This window comes from Mus pahari, chromosome 23 (assembly GCF_900095145.1).
Source record: "Mus pahari chromosome 23, PAHARI_EIJ_v1.1, whole genome shotgun sequence".
Lineage (NCBI taxonomy): Eukaryota > Metazoa > Chordata > Mammalia > Rodentia > Muridae > Mus > Mus pahari.
The window spans coordinates 1,227,999-1,251,455 of NC_034612.1; the positions used below are offsets into that span (position 1 = coordinate 1,227,999).

The 23,457-nt window shown below is 46.7% G+C and overlaps 1 protein-coding gene across 3 annotated transcripts in view; it reads left to right on the forward strand.

Moving 5' to 3' along the window:
* The window catches only part of Pitpnb (phosphatidylinositol transfer protein beta), a 52,985-nt gene extending 29,780 nt beyond the window's left edge, over window positions 1-23,205 (forward strand). For 2 of the 3 annotated variants that reach the window (XM_021186812.2, XM_029533615.1), the window contains exons 8-11: window positions 6,471-6,548; window positions 15,398-15,508; window positions 18,096-18,218; window positions 21,490-23,205. In XM_021186812.2, the coding sequence (XP_021042471.1) occupies window positions 6,471-6,548; window positions 15,398-15,508; window positions 18,096-18,218; window positions 21,490-21,540 (363 nt within the window). In that variant the 3' untranslated portion in view covers window positions 21,541-23,205. Of the gene's footprint in view, window positions 1-6,470; window positions 6,549-15,397; window positions 15,509-18,095; window positions 18,219-20,524; window positions 20,610-21,489 lie in introns of all 3 variants that reach the window. The other variant, XM_021186813.2, reaches the window with a different exon arrangement.
* Window positions 23,206-23,457: the final 252 nt, after the last annotated feature.

Genomic DNA, 23,457 nt, shown 5'->3' on the forward strand with positions numbered 1-23,457 from the left:
TCAAAGATGATATAAATAAATGTAAGCATGGTTACCACTAAAAATAAATGTGAAAATATTTTCCCACTTTAGTCTGCTGCCTTACATGGTCAAGTACTTCCATGGATTTAGAGAGGCCTGGTGCCTTTGGAGGCATGGAGGGTAGCAGCGCCCTCTTGTGGAAAAATAACATACCGCTTATTCCCTATGTATGGTTCTGTTTGTAAAAGCATGTTCCCAAAAGTACCTTCTGACTGGGCACCATACCAACTTAAGTTTCTTTCAGATTTTAGAAGAAAAATAGTGGGGAGGGTGGGTGGAGGGAGGATTCTAAAAGCCAGAAAATATTTTTTGAACAGTTTCCTGTTAAAAAATCCGTTTTCAGAGATGTAATTTTTTTTCTTTTTCTTTTTTTTTTTTTTTTTTGAGAAGCCTTACTCTTAAACCTTGATTGGCCCAGAACTTGCTGTGTAGACCAGGCTGGCCCCTGACTCTCAGTCCTGAGATTGAAGGTGTGGCCAGCTTGGTGGCAGTGTGACTTCCGAGGAAGCCTGAGCAGGAGCAGAGGTTCTCCAGCCCCGCTCTCAAATACAGTTCTGCAGCCAGCAGCCTGATCCCACTCTGGGGCACAAGTAATGCTGTCAGGCAGGGAACATCCTTTCCTTCCCCCAGGGTTAGGGCAGAGAGCACCTCTGGGGCCAGCAAGAACGGTGCTTTCTTCTAGATTCTGCTTTTACGGAAAGGAAATGGCTTTATAGTGTTTGGTCATTTTCATGTTACACACAGGACCACACAGGACCCTGGACTGAGGAGCTGCAGGGTAGGTAGGGCACACCCAACCAGGACACTCCCCTTTCAGTTGATGACATTTACTGTAGAATGTTCTGTGATGTACTGTCAGCCAAAGGGGAACACAAACTGTCAGAGCACAGCCGAACACATTGAGTGTCTGGGAACATCATTACTGCCATTGGCGTGTTTGTTGATTAGTTTATTTCATTGACACCTATAGTTTTAAATGCCTACAAACGCCTTACTGTCTGTCTCTGTCTCTGTCTCTCTCTGTCTCTCTCTCTGTGTGTGTGTGTGTGTGTGTGTGTGTGTGTGTGTGTGTGTGTGAAAGAGAGAGACAGAGACAAGAGACAGACAGACAGACGGAGATGGACGATATGGGTCTGGGGTGCACACGTGGTCAGAGGACAACTTTGTAGAGTATTCTCTTCTGCCTTAACACAGGAGCTGGAATGGAGCTTGAGTCACCGCACACACAGCGAGCACCTTGGCCTGCTGAGGCGTTTGCCCAGCCCAGTGCCTTCAGTTTTTTTGTAGGGTGTGGCTCTTTGTTTTTTATTTTAAAACAGTGTCTCTGTGAAGATCAGGCTTGCATCCAACTCAGATTCCACCTGTCTCTGCCTGTGGTTAATGGCATGGGTCTTTGTTTCTAAGAAGTATAACAAGTATACAAACATAAAGGAAGGGTAATGTTAAGTATGTGGTAATTCTGCACATAAAACATGCCCACACCAGTAAACTCAGCTCCCTTGGGGGAGGGGCCTGGAAGGGGAGTACAGGCAGTTGCTTCAGGCTCTCTGAGCCTTCACACTGTACCTCACCTGCCTCTCCTTGCTTTGGTGTCAGATGTGCAGTGTGTCACATCACACATTTGGTAGTCAACTTTTCTTAGCTGAAAATCTGGTGTTGCCATTTGGGGGAGGGGGGTCTTCCCTCATAAACACAGCACCGGCTTCCGGCAAGGGAAGGAGAGGGTTGGAAAGCAGGAATAAGCCTTGGGTCAGGTTATTCTCTAACCTGGCAGTGCCCATGGTGACGCACCCGAGTGGCCATGAGTATCTAGGCTGTAAACACTGAGGCCATCTGGGATCATCGTGCCACCCCAGGCCCATGTGGAAGTCTCTGTGGCATTAGAAAGACTGTGGACTGCTCTGTCCATATCTCCCAGCCAACACTAGGATGGATGGCACCTTTGATCTCAGTACAGGTGTTTGTAAATGAAGCTTTTAGGATTCATTGGTGGAAAGCAGAAGGATTTCTGCAGAAAGTGAAGGGGCTAGATCATATAGTGTTTTTAATGCAGTTTCGTTCCTCTGAGGTACATCTAGTAACAGAAACTAGGCCAACAAGTTATTGACAATTAGTGGTCCTTTGGGACTCTGCTTTAATGAATAGATAAGAATGATTTGTAATTAGCATAATAATTATATGCAAATGAAGGCTTCTGAATTGCTCTAAAACACTTCTGAACTGTTTAAACAACCCTCCTGAGATCTTGTTACTCTATTAATTTGTGTAGCAAATCTTTTTTTCATAGATCATGCAAAGATAAACTTCAGCCGGGCCCCTATGCCAGTGATTATAAATTCCAAGGTGGTAGGACCTGAATTAATGAGATTTACTTATACTGTATTAATGGTACTCTGTGGGAACCTGCAAGGGTGAGGAGTCACTGGGGATATGTAATTAAAAACAGAAAAGAAAGCTGCTGATTGGAAAATAACTGTTGAAATCAGTTTCTTAAACAAGTTAGTAAATGTTACTTTTCTGCTATTATACCATATAGCAGAGCTACTTCCATGCTACAGTAACTCTCAATACAGCTCCAGGCACAGTTAGCACTGGGTGTTCCATTCTCTGTTGTATTCTAAGGACTGGGGGCAAGGAGTGCTGACTGACAGGTTGGGTGCTCGGTTTGCCTTTCCCCAAGCTTTGCGGAGCTGAGCAATAGTGCCCGAGCATTTCAAACTTTGCGGTTATCTCTGAGCTGTTTGAATAGACACCTAATTAACCATCATATGCTAAAGTAGAACAGTTGATAGCAGGCTGCAGGACCCTAGCATTCACTTTGTAAAACTCCCCCGGGCATCCAGTTACACTAGCTGGGCCCTGGTCTTCAGGAGCAGGTGTCCTAAGAGTTGCTAAGGCTGGTGTTTTAGCTGTTCCTTACTGCCTACCCTCGCCTGTGCTAGCTGACCCAGGCTCACTCTGAGCCGTCTCTGGTGTCTGAGGCTCATCTTGACTTTCCACAAGCTGTTGAGCTCACCACCCACTCCCTTCCCCATTCAGAATCATGAGTTCAGTCTGCGCTCAAGGACATATTTAGGTTGGCTCAGCACAGGTTTTATGCTTGCATTTTGGGGAACAACCACTGTGCTAAAAGATTCATAAAACTAATATTCTTTGTCTTCAAAATTAATCTGGTTTCTGTTGAGGGTCTCTGTTGAGGGTGGCAGTAAGTAACAGATGTGTACCCATGAGGTAGCGCAGCTTTCCTGAGCCAGGGCCGAATAGTTCCTTATATGGATTTAATGACTGCATTCTGGGACTCGGGTATGGAGGCACTAATCCACTGATTTACCGTATCATACTTTAGTTTGTTCTCTGAGGGGTCTTGGCTTCCATTCGCCTTCGTTTTTACTTAAATGAGAGTGTCAGTGACACAGCGTTGGTTAGCACTAATCCAGACTCGTCCTATGCTGATTCTGCTGTGCTTTTGTGTCGTTGGGACTATTGTTGGAGGAGCAAGTAGTGTCTCGGAAGGTGCGCCTAGCTAGATAATGATGCTTTTTACCAGGCCCTTATCATGACCAGGCTATGGGCATTGTATAGGTAATGAAAATTAGATCACACAAATATGTTAAGCACAATGTACCTCAGTAATAAGATTTTTCTCCATTTAAACATGGTTTTAACCCCCCCCTTTTTTTTTTATTAAAGTGTGTTTCCTTGGCCTAGTGAATTTGCTTTCTTTCTTCCCAAGGATTGTACAGAAAGTGCATAGCAGATTCAGCCTTCAGAATACCCAGGAGCTGGAGACTGAAGTAGACTGCAGCTGTCTTCACCCACAGTATTCTAAAAGAACTAATGAGATGAGAAGTCTGCAGCTGGTGGCAAGCACAATAAACCATGAGCCAGGGGCTTCTCTCCATCAGAGCCTCCCTTTCCCCTGGGATCCCACAGGAGACAGAGTACTAACAAAGCCAGCAGGCTGTCTCATTCCACGCTATTGCTCATTTGCAGCTGTAATTGGTAGCTGAGGTCGCATTCTGTATGCTGAAACTGTCATACATGAAGGAATAGATTTGTCCGTTGTGATACGGATATAAATCGACCAGTTTTCAAATCCAGAGACCAAATCAGATACCCAACAAGAAAACTGCAGCAAGAAGATACTGTTTAAAAAATTAATCGTAGAAATACAAAACTTGAGGATGTGGAAACTACATCCACTTCCTGCCTTTTCATATTGTGCTACTTAATTCAGCTGATTAAACATTTACAGATTCAAACTAGCAAACGAAAAGTGTCTCGGTTCTGACAAGGTACATTATTCTCACCTGTCAGGCTACAGTGCTATTGTCAATAATTGGGTCATGTTACACTCTCAGTATAATGCCTTTAATGTTGGCTGCCAAGAGGGGAAGGTTTCATTCTATGTATCTGTCTCAGAAAGATCCACTTGGACACCCCTGGTGCTGAGACTGACGTCTTGGTTTTTCAAATGTTCACCCCCCAGATTGCTGACACCTTTGGTTGCCCTGTATGGTATAGCCATGTGAGCCAAGGCAGAGATCAAAGAGTTCATTAAGAGCTCTTCCAGAGAACTAGGGTTCAATTCCCATCCACCATGCAGTGACTTGCAACCTTCTGTAACTCCAGTTTCCGGGCAGTACCTCCACGTAGAGTGCACAGATACACATACAGGCAAAATACCCACACACATAAAATGAATAAGTCTTTTTAAAGAGGCTGGTTGAAGTCCAGGTACAGGAATCCATGTCGGTTCCTCACAGGGTGGGTGGTATTCTTCGTGGTACGTTTAAGAAAAGCAGCCTGTGACTGGAATTGATGGCAAAGGTTCACAGATATGCTTTATGGAATAGTGTGTTGGATCTATAGTGATATTTTCACAAGGTTTTCAGTTCCTCTGGTTTCTGAATCTACTGCAGATGGGTTCTGTAGGTGTGTGACGTGGCTGCCTGGCCTGGCGTGGGACTACAGAGAGGTGTCTGTCCCTTCTGACCTTCTTTAGCTTCACCTTCACTGGTCTCCTGGGGCCAACCTGGAAACGACGGACACTGACCAGAATTTAAGCTGAGTCCTCCCTTCTTACAAGTTGACTGGTCCTCGTGTCTGAACTGTCTTTATTTAATGCCATTGGTTTTATTTATTCAATGCTAGAGGTGATCGTGTACACTTTATTGTAGATTCACATAGAGTTTCTCTATGGAGATGAGTAGGTTTACACAGCCCCCTCCCCACCCCACCCCACCCCACCCCCAGTTTTTCATCCTCAGTTCTAAAGTCCGGTTTCCCTCTTTCCTTTCATATTTTAATGCGTCCAAAATCAAGGGTTGTCTCCCAGATGTTACATGCACCAGCCTTCTGTGTCTTCTTTCTTAGTGACATAGAGACTAGTAGTCTATCTAGCCTTTGCTTGTCGGCTGCTTGTGTTCAGAATGTGTGGTATTTACTATACAGTCCCTTCAGCTGAGGAAAACCATGGCTGCTATGACCACAGCCACGTTATACCCAGTCCATAAGAGAAAAGGGGTGTGGCTTCTCACTCAAAGAGAATAAGAGGGCAGATCATGGCCAGCCTTCTAGGCAGTAGATAGATGATTAGAAGTTAACTGTTAAAATATCCTAAACATGGTATGCCTTTCTCTCTACTTTTAAATATGAAGACTGATGCACTTGTCTCTTGTAAGGGATCTGTTCTTGTCTGATACTGTTTGGTTTTGATTCTGACGTTCTTTCTTCTCTCTTGGTAGTTGATACATTCTTGGGGATTTTGTTTTGTTTTGTCTGCCTCTTTCAGCTTGACTGACCTTAGGGACCAGCCCTGTGCTCTGGCCCTCATCATCGTGTGGTAGCTGTTCCACGGGAACTCTGATGGAGTGAAATGGTGCTGGAAGTGGTTGTTTAGTATAACTACACTTTTTCAATGTGGGGGAACGTAGACCCTTCTCTGACTTTAATGTTGCACCTCTAGCTAGAAGAGCATGGTTCAGAGGCTTATAGGCTTGTTTTTGCTAGCGTGGCTTACTTGTGCTTGTGAGTGAAAGTCTTGGGACAGCCTGGCCAGTTACTTCTTTCCTGAGTTTGAGGAAGCACACTGGTTTTTATGATGGGGGTCTAAGTTTAAGTTTGAACTTAACTGGTAGGGATGGAAGTCAGTGCTGTTGTGACCAGACAAGTGAAATGTCTCCAGTTGCCCTGCCCCTTGAGGGCAGCTCCTTCCTGTGTGTCTTTTCTGGGGACAGCTTGTCTTGGTGGCCTTCTATTAGAGTTCAACCCTTGTAATTGCATAGTTGAGATAAAAGTTTATAAAGAAACAGGATGCAGACTACAAATGCTATATGTGGACACACCTTCCCCTGTGTGTAAAAGACACACACACTCATACAGCTCTAGCTTCAGAAAGACTGGTCTCTGGTTTTCTTCTTCATCTCTGACTCTGTTTTGCATTACAGGACTACAAAGCTGATGAAGACCCTGCATTATTCCATTCAGTCAAGACCAAGAGAGGACCCCTGGGACCTAACTGGAAGGTACTGGCTACTGACTGTGCTAACAAGCAGAGTCTGGCAAACATAACAGTTGCTAGGTTACAAGTCTTTAAGAGGTGGTGGTTTTTAAATTGCACAGAGGGATTTGTCTGTGATAAAGACTTAGAGCCATTTGCAGTTGGCCTGTGTGTGTGTGTGTGTATGTGTGACATTAACAAACACAGCAGAGCCAGACTGTCACCCTCTGTGTGCCACTCTGCTGAGGAATACGAAGAGAGGCAAGGGCTGTGATCTTGGGGACTGTGATGTCTTCTGACTCCAGACGGGACAGAATCCATATTAAATGAAGGTTTATAGTAGGGTCTAGTCTGTATCAACTATAAACAAGTTCTCCCCTCACCCAGGTGTGTTTCTTTGGCATTTATTGATACTTACACATTTGAAAAGCAGGATACCAGAGAGTGGCTTTTGTGGCAAGAGTTTGTATTCAGAGAGAGTACACCTTTACTCCACTCGTGAAGTAGGAAAAACAGCCAACAAAGACATTGAAACCACTATAGAAGTGTAGTGTTCTACACCAACTAGAATCCCTTAAACACAGCTTACAGGGTTAATGGCAGGTTACTCTGATGAGTTTGACGGACCAGGAGGTGCATAAAAACCCACACCTGACTGGAGCAGGCTGTTCACCCACAGGATTTTCCTGGCAGCAAGCTCTTAACAGTTGCTGACAGCCTGAGGGAGCAGTGTAGTGCTGGCTGCTCCTGTAGAGGACCACTGAAATGGGCCCCGTGCTGTTACGTCTGTATTGTAAACTGTTGCACATCAGCTAAAAGGAAGAAGGGAGGGACCTGACTTTGCTTCATGGGAAATGACTCACTGCAGGGTGTAGTAGTTTACACCTTTAATGTCAGGACTCAGGTTTAAGGCCAGCCTGATCTACATGGAGTTCCAGGCCAGCCAGAACTACATAGTAAGACCCTATCTTAGAAAGGAAAGAAAGAATCATAATTTGTCATATTTTCATGTTTGTTTCCAGGGTATAGTTCAAAACTCTTCCAATCTAGTAACTATGACTAGAGACTTAATACTCAAGAAGTGGTAAATGTCACAGTGATGAACAGATTCCATGGCCATCATCTGAGTCCAGTCTAAGGGCTCTCCAGAGGATCCCCACCCATCTCCAGGTTCAGCCCCTTCGCTCAGGCTAGAGGCTCCTAGGCACAGTCTCTGCTGAGGCGGCCTTTCTTTCTCCAGTGCTGACTCCGGCACACAATGCTTTACGGGGGATGAAGAAGCAGAAGGCTCGTGAGAAAAGTCTGAGTTTTTTACCCAGTTGACAGTGTTTGAAGTATAGATTTTACACCCCTTGCATGGTCGGCTTATTTTGCTTGAGTGCAGGAATTCTTGGGACTCGACTGGCCATGGAATTCCTTGTGTTTAGCTTTGGCTTGGTTTTTCTGGTTCTTAGGAAATAAGAATGTGTAACTGGCATGGCTTGTTCTTGCCCTGTTGCTGTGATGTGTGTTTATGGACAGTCCTTGATCTCTGATTATTTAAAATTCTATCTAGAGTAGCTTAAGTTTGTTTGGTGACTCAGTTTCATGCAAGAGCCAATGCTACCTGGGGGTCACCACATAGCCCTGGCAGCCCTTAAACGCTTAGTAATTCCCCCCACCTCAGCCTCACAGATACTGAGATGACAGACTTGAGCCACAATAGACTGTGCCTACAAAGCAGGTACAGCAGTGACTTGATAGTGTGCACGCTGAGAGCTCCTTCTGTCCACCTGTGGATGCATCACTTGCTCCAGTTGTTCATGTGGTGGTGGGTGCAGGTACTCCCACAAAGCAGCTGCTAGCTGACCTTCCATGACCTTGTGGATATCCCGGGTAATGAAGAAAATATGTTAAACTACCATTTATTGATGTGAAGGAACGTGAAGACAAGCCAGTGACAGTAGCTGAGCACACATGGGAATGGGCACCTCTGGACTTGACAAGCAGAGTAAGGTCGGGGGGTGGTTGGGGTTTCTACACTTCAGAAATATGAGCAATTAACAGATGAAGTGTGTGTGGCCCTTACAAGATGACTGTTGAGGTGTGCCATACTCAGGCTGCCGCGCAGGCAGGAAAGCCCATGGCCTCTATGAAACCTTTCATCCTCCAGCTCCTACTTCAGCAGAAGGCTGCTGCTACCCAAATGCTGCCCACATCCAGAATGGCTCCAGGGCTAAGTGAAAGTCTCAGGATCGATCGATTGGTTTGCCTGGTTGTGTGTCTTTAGGTGCTCAGAAGACTCAGGACCTGACACTTTTTGGGCAAGTGCTCTGTTACTGAGTTGCTCTCCAGTGGCTGCTCTGTCACCTCCCTGACTTGGTATGGAGGTACTTTCTGTGGTACTTCCTGGCTATATTCAGCTGAGAGGAGGGTCCCTGTGGTCCCAGGGACACCTTTACAAGGACACCTTTAACCTTCTAACCCTTGCTGGGCAGCACGTACAGGTGCTTTGGTTTATAAATGAGAAATGTGGCCCAGATAAGACTTGTAGGAGAAACTGGTGCTTGCAGGTTCACAGGCCTGGGTCCAGTGCTGCTCCCAGGAGTGAGGTTTGGCCATGAGGCAGATCCTTATGTGGAGGTAGGTCACGTTTCTGCCTCTTGTGTGTTATGTTGTGTCATTAACAGTTTAACTCTGTGCTTAGACAATTTTACAGAGAGGTCAAGGCATCTTTTGTGATAGAGTCACAAAGGGAGACTCATTAAATACCATGAAGGTACATGCATTAGAATGTGGATAGTGTACGCCTTGAGCCTCAGTTTCCATGCCTCTGAAATTCAAACATTAGTACCCACCCTAGAGTTGTTAGGAAGGTTAAAGGACAGGAGTATGTGCTGGGCACAGGAGATCATTATAGAAGGTCAAGTTCTTCCCCTTGTTGGCTGAGTGTGCGTGCATGCGTGCACTCATGTGTCCGTCTGGACCTCCCCGTCGCACATTAGTAGCTAGAATTCTTTTGTCTTAGGTCTTGAGTCCATGCCCCTTGTCCTTATGTGTTTAGTGAGTGCTTGGTGTGGCTTAGCTGTTAAGCCAAGGCCACAGAGCTCAGAGCATTTCCCTGCTGGGTGGCGCAGCAGAGATTTTCTCCTTTCCTAAGTCCGTCGTGAGCACAGGCTTTTTCCCATTTATGATATGATACAGAGTTTTGCTTACAAACAAACAAACAAGCAAAGCCAGGAGTACAGTATAGCTCCAGAGAGTAGGCCTTAGTCATCTACTCATTTTCCCTAAGAAGGGAATTAAAAGATCTGAGCACATGAATTATACTTTATTACTTAGAGTTCAACATGAAGTGACTTTGTGCATGCTGATAGAGCAATTTATAACCTGATTAAGAATTTTGCTTCAAGGCAGAACTGCTGACGAACATCATCCTTTTCCGAGGCACTGTTTGCATGCACACGCATGCATATGTATGTGTAGCTTTACCTTCCATCTGGAGGGTATGTGTCTGTGACACTGGCTTCTCAGTAGCATTTTTACACCTGTGTTCCTCCTGCTCTTCAGTAACAAACTGAAGATCACGGTGTCATTCTAACCCACTGAGAGGAAGAGCTCAGCGTCTGTGTCCACAAATGGATGGTTGCTCCTAACTAGGAGGCTGTGCCAACGCACCTGCTTCTGCAGTGCCCAGACATCAGTGCACATGATGATCGCGTCAGGAACAGGAGCTGTCCCAGAAATTCCAGAGGTTTGATGCGTGCAAGTATGTTCTTCAAAGTGCTGGCAGCGGGAGCTCGGCCTTTCAGACTCCTGCTGCATGCCCTGTTCAGTCACACTTTAGGACAGCCCTCGTGGCCATTCCGAGTTCCTGTTCACATTGTAGAGGCACCAGTTTGTTTCTTCTGTGTCCTCATGATTATTTCTCTTTCTCCCTCACACGTGTGGGAAGGTGGTAGCAGCCTTGTCTGTCAGCTGAGGTGTGAGGTGGTGCGCCGGGGTCGGGAGCAGTGGACAGGGCTGTTGAGGAGAAGCCACAGTGCAGCTGTGGAAACCTCCTTCCAGGTGGACGCTGTGGCTCTCCTAATGGACAGTGCCGCTGAGCTTCAGATACCTAACCTGATTGCCTGAGGTCCAAAGCAGTTGAGGGCCTGCTTCCTTCCTGCACTGTGTGAAACCCCACAGCAGGTAACGTGCAGAACTCAAATTGGTTTTTAGTTAGGTCACATTTTGGATTCTGTATAATAGACGTTTACAGACCTGGCATGTTTTCAGAGGAGGCTTACATGGTTTGTTGACCCCACGTTTTAGGTGAAGTCTTTAAAGTACATTTAACACTTAGTATGCCTTAATTGTATGCGTAGAACTTCTCCCAAAGATGTCGAAAAGAACAGGCCCAGTGTCTTCAAACATCAGGGTGCCCTGGCTGCCTGCTAGCTCTTGCCTTGGCTTGTCTGTGGAATGCCTCTGCTTCTAGGTAGACCTGCAGGACCCAGGCCTCTGGAATTGTATGCTGCCTTGTTTGGGAAGTGACTTGGCAGAGCGGGGTTCTGGCTGGGCTCCTGAGTCCATCGAGCAGGGCCTGCAGGTCACCTGCACTGCGTGACTTTTCATCCCTGATGGGGAAGGTGTGAACTGTCCCAGTCACTGTGAGGGAGCATGGATACTGTGGCTGATCCTCACAACTAGGGTCTTTGTGGATGAACCCCCACCCCCACTAGAGGCCTCTGGGTGCTCCTGTGGGGCTGTTGGTACCTCAGGCCAGGGTATTCTCCTTGTTCTGTTCCCTGTCTTCAGAGTGTGAACCCACCATGGTTTGTGGCTGCACCTTGCTTGCCTGTGCCTTTAGTCTAGAGTCAGTAAACCAGTGCCAGTCAGTAAGCTACAGTGTCAGCCCAGGCCCGCCCGAAAGACTCACAGAGTAAAAGCTGTCTAGAGAAGAGAAGACAGCTTGCGTTGGAGAGGGAATGGGCCCGCCTCGCCTGAGATTTGGGTGCACATGCTTGCCATGGATCCTGTGATCCTGTGTTGACATTTGCTGGTGCACACTGGCAGCAGCCCTTGCGGCACATTTATATTTAACTTTCTTAGTGCAATTTCGGTTGGAAACTTAACACTCCAAATTCGACCGCCAAAACTGAGCATTCTGATTGCCTACCACTGAAAAACTAAAATACTGGGGAGTGTGAACCGCATGAAGACTGCTCTGCTGCAGAGGAGCTCGGCTCTTGCCCACCTCACAGCGAGCCTACAGTATGAAGCTAGCCTTAGAGGCTCTCCTCTACTTCTCTGTCACAGATCAAGACATTTGTTCTTGAGGCTAACGCTGGCTGATTGCTTACCATCGAAGCTGCAAAGCTGCAAGTCCTCAGTCACGATGTGTGGCTGCTGTGTGCGTTGCTTCCCCGAAGGCCTCGGCCACATGCCTCAGAGTAACCTAATATGCACTCTTAAATTGAAAACATGATTGGACTTGGGAAGCTTCATTTATAGTTAGTAACATGAAATGTAAGGAATTCTGTGACTGTACAAATGATTTAAATGCAATTTTGAAAACATTTTGCAACTAACTAGTACATGCTACATTATGGATGAAATTTGAATTATGTGGGAAATAACCTAATGTGGGGCTCTTCTGTGAGCCCATCTCATAGAACTGCTGGCTGCTCTTCTGTTCACCAGCTAATGTTCTCCTTCTTAAATTTAATCTATTCACAACTCACTTATTGGCAGAATAATTGTATTATGAAGTAGCAGAGTTAGCTTTAGCTGTCTTGATGCAGGTAATGGAGTTATTGGTTTGTGCTAGACTGGAGCAGTGTGTAAAAGGCCTGTATTCTGTTCCCTGCCCTTTGGGTTGTTTCGAGAGGAAGTTGTTTTTAAAGCAGTTGATCTCTTAGGAACTTGATACAGGATGGAACTTCTTTCTGTCACAATGGAAATATCTTTTTGAAGATTATAAGTTTCCCTTCCTTCCTTCCTGCCTGCCTGCCAGTCTGTCTGTCTGTCTGTCTGTCTGTCTTTCTTCCTTCCTTTCTTTCTTATTAGGGGCTAAAGAGACAGCTTAGCAGGTAAATCCACTGGTTTTTGCAGAGGACCTGGGTTTGGTTCCCAGCATCTACATGTTGTCTCATGGCCAGTTCCAGGGGATCTGATGCCCTCCCTCTTCTGACCCCTGCAAGCACCAGGTGTACATGTGGCGCACATGCATACGTGTAGACACAACATTCATGTGTGAGCAGGCACTTGAATGCACATGTGTGTGCATGCCAGAGCGTGCATCAGGGTCAGAGGTCAGCTTGCAGGAGTCGGCTCTCTCAGAGGTTCAACTGAAGCAGTGAGGCCTGGCAGCAGGCACTTTATCTACTGAGCCATCCCACCAATCCAAAGTCTATAGCTTGGGTGACGGGATGATCCTTTATCAGTCATCTTTAAACAGGAATGACATGTGAAATACCATGCACACATTAGCTACTGGGGAAAGACACATAGAAACGACACCTAAAGTGCCATGCACACATTACCAACTGTAGGAAGACAGTAGGAACCACACCTAAAGAGCCATGCAAACGTTAGCTACTGCAGGAAGACACATAGCTTGTGTGTGACTCCAGTGACATGCTGACACCTCCAGAAGACAGCTGGGAAGTCGAGGCAGCAGGCCGGTGTCGACTTGAGCAGAGTTAAGCTGGGTTGCATATTCTTCCCTCAAAGGATTGTTTTGGGGTTTGTTTTTAATAACTGCTTGGGAGTTGGATGGAAAACGAGAAGATTGAAAATAAATAAACATGAGGTATAGGGTGATTGATTCTAGAACTAGGATTTTGGGGGGGGCATTCAATTTTTAAAATAATTCTTATAGCCAAGTGCAAACTCTATAAATTGCTGTGTTAATTGGCTTTAGTGGCTTGCCAGCATTCACTAGGAATCCTGGCTCACTGTGAAGTCACTGTGTGCTGGAGTCCAGCCTGTGGAGGGCGCTTATGTTACATTTGGCTCACTCCTTTAATTAGAACTGAGTCTCCTCTCGATTTGGGGAGAAGGCTGATGGGCACACAGGTAAACTTTTGTAGAGAATGCGGTGTGCAACTCTTAGGGTTCGGAATGAAGTTGTTTGTGGCTTGTAGTACCCAGGACTTATCCCAGCTGGAAGCTGCTTAGGGCTATCAGTGTTACAGGGGGTGGTGGCTGAGCTGTAGAAAACTGTAGCCTGAGGGTGTGGACTGGGGCTTCACAGGCATGGAATGGGAAGGGCATGTTTGCTTTACCATCTGTAGCCTTGGAGCTAAGCTTGCTCAGCCTGGTTCATCTCAGTGGAACATGGGTGATCTAATAGTTTAGCTCTTCCTGTTCACATAGAGGAGTGAAGCCAGCAGAAGTAAGGGTTCTGTACAGTAGGAGCCATAGCTAGATGCCATGCGCCTGACCTAGTGCCAGCTCGACCTGACTGACCCTGGAGCCATGTTCTCCTCCTGCTCAGCAGCACTCACTGGGCTAAAGGTCCCAGCCTGGGTTCATTGCGTATTGAAGAAATGTTCTGTGGGAGGCTCACCTTACCATCCTTTCTGCAGAACTGGGCCCTCTGAGGCAAGCTGACTGACCTCATCTATACCAGGGCCCAGCTTAGAGCCAGGCCTGCAGTCAAGGAGAAGGCGGCACGTGGCAGTTTAGCTGGCCTGCTAGAAACAAAGATACTCCTGAGAGACACTTGGGTCTGTCTCATTCTGACTTGAGATTGTTTAAACATTGGACTCTAAGCAGCGGAGATTTCCCCAGGACTCTGAGTGCTGGGAGGGGGAGAATGTGCTTGTCAGGGGGGAAGCTGTGTTTCACAGGATGAAACTGAGCCCCGACAACAGTGGGTCAGTGGAGGGCAGTACCCATCCTGCCAGGGCTTACGTATATAGCCTTGGCCCTCTGTTTAAATTTTCAGTCTCACTTTAGGGCCCCAAAGATGGATTTGAGGGGCTTTCCACATATTTTTGTCCCTCTCGCAGTGTGACTATGTTGAGAGAACCTCCCTTTTCTGCTTCCCACTATTAAACTGGCTCTTGTTATTGGGTGATTGAACACAGGCGGCCAGACCTGACCTGGCATAGCTTTGTGACCCTCCATGTCTGATAGCAGCAGTGTGTTCTGCTGGGTGATAGATGAATGGCTCCCACCAAGGGCAACAGTGTTATTCTGTCATTGCAAATACACGTGTGTGTGCATGAGCACACATACACACACACACCTAAACATACATTACCACCACCACCACCCCCCCCAAGGCCATGTGTAGGTAAGGCAGAGTTGCTTATGTAGGTGGTAGAGCAGCTGGATACTCGGGTGCTGGTCTCATCACCCTCTCCAACTTTCCATGACTATGTGTTACTGGTCAGGAAGCCCCGCTCTCGGGTGCTCTTGTTCAAGGATACAGCTGAACCCTCCTCCATAGCATTACACCTCCTGGAGGACCGTTGCTCACAGGAGCCCCATTTATCCAAGCAAGGCTTGACTTTCCGTCCACATGGTCTGAGTGAATGCCAGTGTGTGGCAGGCACTCTGGGAACTGAAGCTGCATGTATAGGCCATGCTGTGAGCAGTGTGCATTTGCATCCCTGGCTGAGGCCTTCTGCTGTTATGAACTGCTGCTGCTGCTGCATTGGAGATATCTGGAAAGACAGAAATGGTGGAAGGTCATGAGCAGATCCCCAGGGGGAGATGGGGAACACAGCCTCCCTGTTTGGGCTCACTGTATTAAGAGCTTCCTGTACACTGACAGCAGCTGACCTTACAGCTGGATGGCAGAGAGAAGGAGTGCCCTTAGTCGATGGTGGTGTTCCATAGCTGTCTGTTTCAGTCAAAACCTAAACACTGATGTCACAATGTTTCAATTTTCTCGTCTAGAAGGAACTGGCAAACACCCCCGACTGTCCTAGGATGTGTGCCTATAAGCTGGTGACCATCAAGTTCAAGTGGTGGGGGCTGCAGAGCAAAGTAGAGAACTTTATCCAGAAGGTAAATCTGCTTGAGGGGTGGGACTTCCTTCCTGTGTGTGTGTGGGGGGGGGGGTCTGAGATCCGTTGGAAATGTCTCTGTTAGCACAATCTCTTTGGATACACGAAAGTCACCGTCCCCATGCGTGATACTCTAAAAACTCAAATCCAAATATAGTGAGATAATGAGATTTTAAGAGACTCTTTTATTGTTTGTTTGTTTAAGGTTTTATCTTAATGTGTGAAATGTTTTGCCTGCACCAGATGCATGCAGTGCCTGTCGAAGCCAGAAGATCAGATGATCCAGAGCTGGAGTTAGAAACAGTTGAGAGCTATTTATTATATGGGTGCTGGGAACCCATCCTGGGTCCCCCAGAAGGTCAGCCAGTGCTCTGAGCCTCCTGAGCCATCTCTCCAACCTTTAAGGGACAGTCTTAGGAGAGGCAGTACTTCCCTGATAGCTGTGCCAGCGCTTCAGTCCAGAGCCCCTCCCCTCTGGAGAGCCGGGATCCTGACCACTTCTCTCTGGCACTATGTTGCCTTTGTCTGAAATGTCGTCTTTAGAGGTCTTGCCAAAAGTAGATAGACCCTAAATAGGGTCCATGATCCAGGGATCTGAATCCTAGTTGCTTTTTAAACAGTGAGGATAATAACATAAATGGCTAGATACGGAGGGATCACGGTGTTGCCCAACAGCACACGAAACAACAAAATGCCTCTGGTCGTGACAAGCAGGAGGATGTGGGAATGCCCTGTTTACTCTTCCATGGTACTCCCCCATCATCACTACAAAGATGTCCCTGGGGGCCGGTGAGATGGCTCAGTGGTTGAAGGGCTGCTTTTCAGAGGCCCTAGGCTTGATTCCCAGCATCCATATGATGGTTAAAACCATCTATAACACAGTTGCAAGGATCCACACCCTGTTCTGACCTCCAAGGTCACTACAAGCATGAGGTACACAGATATGCATGCACATACTTAGTGCATGTACTTATAAAGAAACCCCAGGGAAGGAAAGACACCCTGTTACCCACTGGATCCCCACAGAGGTTCTGCCACTTGGATAACCTCCCTGCTTTTAAACTCCCAAAACAGGTGTTTCTTCTACCTAATCACAGCTGACTCGTGAGCTTGCTCTCTAGGTACTGGCCTTCTCGTCTTGACATTGTTGTCAATATATTGACAGTCCTGTTTAGATACAGAGAAGTTGCATGTGTAAACACAAAGCTTTCTGTCCATGGGGGAGAGGTTGAAAATTGTCCCCAAAAAGTCAGCTCTTTGCTTTCTCTGGGAGAGTTGAATGCAACTTAAATAGTTGGGTATTTAAACCAGTAATTCTATACATGGTAGTGGGGGGCGGGGGGAAGACAGACAGACACAGGACAGCAATATATATAGCACAGAAGAATGAATGTACTGCGGGTTTTCCTTAAGTGCAGTGTGTCTTTTGATCGGAGGTGAAGACTCGAGGTGTAGTCTCATTGTGGAAGAACGTGGTTGACCTTTGATCCTTGGCATTGAGAGTATTTGTCAGTATATGGAGCCCAGCAGGAGCACATGGAATCCAGTTTTGTATGTCATGTGCTCTTGGCCTCTATAGCAGACCATGAACTCTTTTGCAGGGGAAATTCTTTCTCATTTCACGGGGAATTTTGAAAATGATTTTGAATTTTGTTTATTTGCTGTCTGGTACATGCACCACCTGGGTGGTGTGGAGAGCGGAAGTTTGTGGGAGTTGTGTCTTGTCTTCCACCATACAGGTCCAGAGACTAAGCTGAAGCCATCATGGTTGGAGGCGAGCGCCACTACCTGACGGGCTGTGTTGCCACCCTTCACTGGGAATTCTTTTATTTTTATTTTGTATATAATGATAGTAGGGCAGAATTAAGGTTTCTGTTGATATAAAGATTTTATATTTTAGCCAGGCAAGTGGTGGCACATGCCTTTAATACCAGCGCTTGGGGGGGAGAGACAGGCTGATCTCTGAGTTTGAGGCCAGCCTGGTCTATAGAATGAATTTCAGGGTTTCACAGAGAAACCTTATCTTGAAAAGAACAAACAAACTATATATATATAACTATATAACTATATATAGTTTTATTTATATATATACATGTACATGTATATAACTATGTATAGTTATATATAATATATATGTGTATATAACTATGTATACGTATATATAATATGTATATATAACTATAAATACATATATTACATTTATATATAAATGTATGTGTGTACATATATAATTATATATATGTACACACATACATTTATATAATTTATATATAATATAATTTATATATTTATATAATTTATATAGCATTATATAATTATATATATAATTTTGAGACAAAATCTCTACATACCCCTGGCTGTTCTGAAACTCACTGTATAATCAGGCTGGCCTCTAACTCAGAGATCGCCTACATCTGCCTGCTGAGTACTGACTGGGATTATAGGAATGCGCCACCAAACTTGGCGTAGTTTCTGCTGTTGTATAAAATGGACTTTTCAGACTAAGCATGTGTTCATTTTATGAGATGCTTGGGACACATAAAGTTAATGTATCACTAATCGAATGTTTTTGCCACTTTGTTTTAAAGCAAGAAAAACGGATATTTACGAATTTACATCGCCAGCTCTTCTGTTGGATTGACAAGTGGATTGACCTGACAATGGAAGACATTAGGCGAATGGAGGACGAGACTCAGAAAGAACTAGAAACAGTAAGCCTTGCTGTGGTGGCTGTGTCTGTCTCTGAAAGTGTCCATGCTCGGAGAGTACTTAGACTCAGGAAGGGTGCTGGAGGCTGTTTCTTTCCATGTTTATTTTTACCAAAATGGAGTTTTTCAGACACTAACACCTTTGACCCCTCCCGGATGTAGACTGGAACCTTCTTACCCTAGAGTGTTCCCTGTGAAGACAGATCTGGGGCATCAGCGCCTGTGACAGTCTCTGCCTCAGTCCTTTTAGATGGAGATGCCTGTGGCTCAGCAGTCAGCCCAGCTCCCTCCATAGGCACGGCACGGCACGGCTGGGGCAGTGCCATCACCTCGCCCACCTAGCCGTGAGCTCTCTGCCTTGGTGAGCTCGAGGAACATTCCAGCGTTCCTTGGTGGGGTCAGGGTGTAGTTTCATGGTTAAGCAAGGATTTGGTTTTGATTTTTTTCCCTGGGCCGTGTTTGCGTGCAGTGGGCAGTTCAGGGCTTCCCAGAGTGGGAAGTGAATCCAAGGCATGTCCAGGACGTCCCCGCAGGGCGTCCAGGCAGTCATCCCGAGTCCTGCCAATAGGTCTGGCTCTGCCAACAGGGCTCTGCCAGCCCTGCAGGTGTGGTATCTGATGGCCAGCCTGAGACTTGAGTCCCATGTGGTCACTGGGAGTGGCAGGAAGTTGGACTCCAGCACAAAAGGGATGGTGTCTCTGCCGTAGTGCAGTGAAGGATTTGTGTCTGCAGTTGGTTGGTTGGGGTGATTGGAGCAGGCCTGCTTCTCATTAGCCCTACACAGATCTTCAGAAAGGAGTGCAGTATATGTTCTTTCTATGGCACTGAGTGCTTTAGCCTACCTTCTATTTGAAGTAAACTGTAGACAGACTTCAGCTTATGAATGGAGTTTGCTCCAGATTATTTTTTCTTGATGGAATTTGGAAGGAACTTTCCCATAGAGACATTGTAAGGGGGTTGGTTTTTCTCTTACTGAGGCTGAGACGCTGGGTCTGGCAGGGTGGTGGGATGATAGCAGTCTCCCTCCCTCTCTGGGTAGTCACAGGCAAGCATAGGCCTCACCCCTGCAGGCTTCTGGTCCACACCTCCCACCCCCTTGTGCTCCTAGGAGCGGCCCAGGCGCCAGCCCTCCCTACACAGACCCTTTGGACCCTTTGCCTCTGCCTGCCGTGTGCTCCCTCCCTAGTTTGCTTTAGGTTCCAGAACACTCGCCTGTTGTGCTGTCAGCTCTGTGCTTCCCAGAGCCTAGGGGTGACAGAAAACCAGCCCTCGGGGGCAAGCTAGCCTTGGCCCTGGTGTGAGTTTGTGCTGAACTCTCCCTTGAGGAAGACTGATCACTGGTGACGAGATACTGAGCTCAGACCCCTGACCCCTGACCCCGGGACAGAGCATGCTCCCCACTCTTGGTTCTGTGGAAGTTCTCAGACTGCTGGTACCTGAGCACACCTAGAGAGGCCCTGGCCTGGAGGTGTTGGCTCTTGCTCTCATCTCTGGCAGTAGAGCAGGAGGCCAACAGTGGCTCTGCCAGTCATTCAGTCAGCCATCTGGGGGTAGAGCTGAAGACGCTCAGGGCTCGGCTGAATGAAGTGCCCTGTGAACCTGCCGCACTCTGTCCTGGGCTCGGGGTGCAGGCTGCTTCATCTGTGAATACTTGAGAATGGTTTACATAGGTCTCAGCATTCTGGGCTAACTGTCCTTACATGGCTCCCTGTGATGTCACAGGAGTGTTGTGTTCCTGCGGGAGGGGTTGTTTTAGAAACACAGTATTGTTTGTTTTCTGTCTGTTTCTGGTGTTCTCCTTTGAGAGCTGTTTGTTTGCTTTGGGGGAGGGATTTTGTCTATAGCTGTTAGAAATGCCTGCTCTGTTGGTTCTTTTCTGTGTTCTGTTCCTCCGTGTCTCTTCTCTGATCCTTACTCCTAGTAAACCTGAAGGCATTGAGAAGCTGCTCTTAAACAGAGCCACAGTGGCAGCGCCTTCACAGACTCCTGTCTCATCCAGACCCCCGTCCCCAAAGCGTTTTCCCAAAGTATGTTGACACTTCCCTTGCAGTTGTGTCCCTGATCATTTGCTGCTGTAAAGGGTGACTTTTTTTAGATGCAGATGCAGTTTACCCTCCAGGCTGTTAAAGGGATCCCCCCCATAAGTTTGTTGGAGCCAGGACCAGTTGAAGGTCCCAGAACTCCATCCCTTCTGGGGACACATGAGAAGCAGGCAGTCTCTATAACTGTTGCTAGTCCCTTTCTCCCCACTTGCTTACTAACCCTACATAGAATCGTTCTAGCAGCTCATGATTTTATTTTACATTTAGATGCGTAAGAAGGGCTCCGTCCGAGGCACGTCGGCTGCTGATGCCTAGATGAGTCCCCTGTAGGTCAGAGACATGATCAGACTGTGTAAGTGAGGACCTGGTAAAAGAACATCCAAGCCTTTTGGTGCCTTTTGGTGATGGGGAGTTAACTGATGAGCACGCAGGTTCTTGCCAGTGTAGGCGGGATTCTACATTAAGAATTGAATAGATGTCCATTGTAGAAACCCTGAGCCTGTGTGTGTCTCACTGGGTCATTCTGTGGACCAGGTTGAATGTAACAGTCTCTGTCTGCTTATTTAGTGGCACTGGCCCGGAAGCTGGTTGACCTTTTGATAGCCAGCCAGTCAGTGGACCTGGTTCTCAGTAGAGCCTTTTGTCATTCCCAGGGAAATCTAGGATTCCTCTCCCACCATACCATGAGGCCCACCTCAGTAGCTCACTGGAGGCTTAAAGTGTCCCGTGTGGCACAGGTTGCTTTACTCAGTACAGAGCAGGGCGCCTGTGTTCTCTGCAGGTGTCCATGAGACAGCAGGGACAGTGGGCCACTGGCTGCACCTGGCAGAGTCTCCTGGCTGCTCCCTGGTGGAGCTCTCCCTTTCCCGTGCCACCTTCCCGGCGAGAGGTGCTCTGTCGTGAGGGCTGCTTTGTTGAACCAGAATTGAGTAATACTTTTGATATTTCCCCAGAGTTCTCTATATTTTTTTTAGTTGTTTGTCACTTTGATTGGAGTGTTAACTTTCTGTGATTTGTCACTTTGATTGGAGTATTAACTTTCTATGATTTGTTCCTGCTTCAGATGTACTTTTTTCCTGTGATGAAACAAAATGGTTTGCCTTTAGCATGGCCAGAATTTTTTTAAACAGAACAAAATTTTAGGGTGCAGTATGTGGGGAATATTTTCCGTGTGGAGTCTCTCAGGAGAGCCTGTGGCTTAACTTGCTGTGTATTTCTTTACTTTCTTACAGCTACGGAGTCAAGGCCAAGTGAGGGGAACCAGTGCGGCCTGTGATGACTGAAGCCACCAGCGTCTCAGTGTTGGACGTTTCCAATGTGTGTCTCTGACAGTTAGAGCACACATGTGCACATGCGCAGACACACACATATTCTTACACACTTACGCGTGTGTGAATATGTGTGTGTGTGTGTGTGTGTGTGTAGCTGTATGTAAAGCACATATGGCTACAGGTCTAGATACACACATGAGTGTATATATGTGTATGTACATGTAAAGATCGAAGGGAGCAGGACATTCTCTCCAAAGTTCTGCACCTGCCTTCAACAAAATTACTAAAGAAAATATTTTCAATATATATACCTGGAACAGATATTAATAATCATCAACATGATGCCCTTGATGGACAAACGGACTGCGCTGTGGTGCCCCGTGGTGCTGGCTGGCGTGCTTCATGAATGCCAGGTGTGGACCAGTGTGTACAGCCTTTGGTTATGTTTCTGTTTTTTCAAGTCACCACATACACACACTTAGTCTCATTCCATCAGCAACAACTCCTACAGAAAGATTTCTTCAAATTTTTAGATACTCCAGTGACTTTGGAATGTAAACTCTGGATGTATTTATAACTATTTATTTCTGGGTGGCCACTATCTTCCAGCCAAATCCAACATTATCTGTCAAGTAAGGAGTCAAAGCTCTTTATTGGCTTGCCCGAGGGTTGGGGAAATCCTTTTTTAAAAATTGCCACTTTTTATTGGATTTTTGTATTTTGAATTTCAAGTATTTTTCTACATCAAATCTAGGAAAAAAAAAATTCAGTGATGACGGTTTGTGATTTATAATAAACACTAGACAATATTCAGACCCTGGCTAAGCAAACAGCGATCGAGCAGTTAACCCGAGTGGTCTCGCAGGCTGTGCGGGCCCTTCTGTCTGTGGAGTTTTGTTTCTGAGATGGCTTTTCTGGAATTACAGCCTGGAGACTTTGTGGATGGTCTGTATTGCTCTCAGCTCACAGGGTGGGAGAGCTCTTTTTCTGTTGCAGTCCAAGCCAGGAGGAAATGAAGAGCTAGGAAGAGCTTGAGTGTGACCCAGGTCTTAGACCTGAGCGCTGCTGCCAATTCTGCTTCCCCCGGGTTGCTCCTCCTCTTCTGCCTATGCTTTTTCCTTTAAGAGAAAGGAGCAGTAGCTGGGTAGACTTTTCTTTCCTTATGACCTTTCTGTCTGATGCTGTTTCCTCTTGTTAGCCCTGGGACCCTGACCAGAACCACACTGTTGAATCCTTCAGGTTACACACTGCCTTTTTAACCTCCACCCCAGAACACAGCACCCTGCCGTCAGAGCACGGGAGTGACCCCTTTGTTGGCAGACTTGGCCTTCATGTCCCCTCCGCCCTGCCCTGTGTCCCATGGGAGCAATGGCAGAGATTCCCACTGCATTGCACTGCCTGTTGCCCTCAGCAGCAAACCCTGGGTTCTAACCCTGGCACTGGAGAGCCCAGCCTTCCCCAGTGAAACCAACTCAAAGACAGCCATAGTTTCCTTGGGAGCTTGGGCACACAAGGAAACGAGAGCCTGGTGTGGACTCCCGTGTTGTTCTAACAGCTGTGGAGACTGAGGGATGTGTGATGAATTTAAAGCACCTGGTTTACTTGCCAGTCTCCTGTGTAAATTACAGTAAAACAAAGTAACTGAAACTGAAACAAAATAAATTGATCTCAAAACTCCACTTGTGTGCTGGTATGATTGTTTGCCTGGTGCCACGTGCTTGGGGTAGCACAGACCACCGCTGGCCTTTGAGAGTTCTGGTTTTCACAGCCCTGCTCTGAAAAGACAAAAAGGTTCTGCTGCCCTGCTTCTCCTGAGCGGTGTCTGTCCTTGATGTGGGCTTGTGCCAGTCAGGTTGTCACCTGTGGATTCTGGGGTGGTTTCCTGCACTTACCGGAGTTTAGTGAACTCAGGTGTAGGTCCTGTTAGCC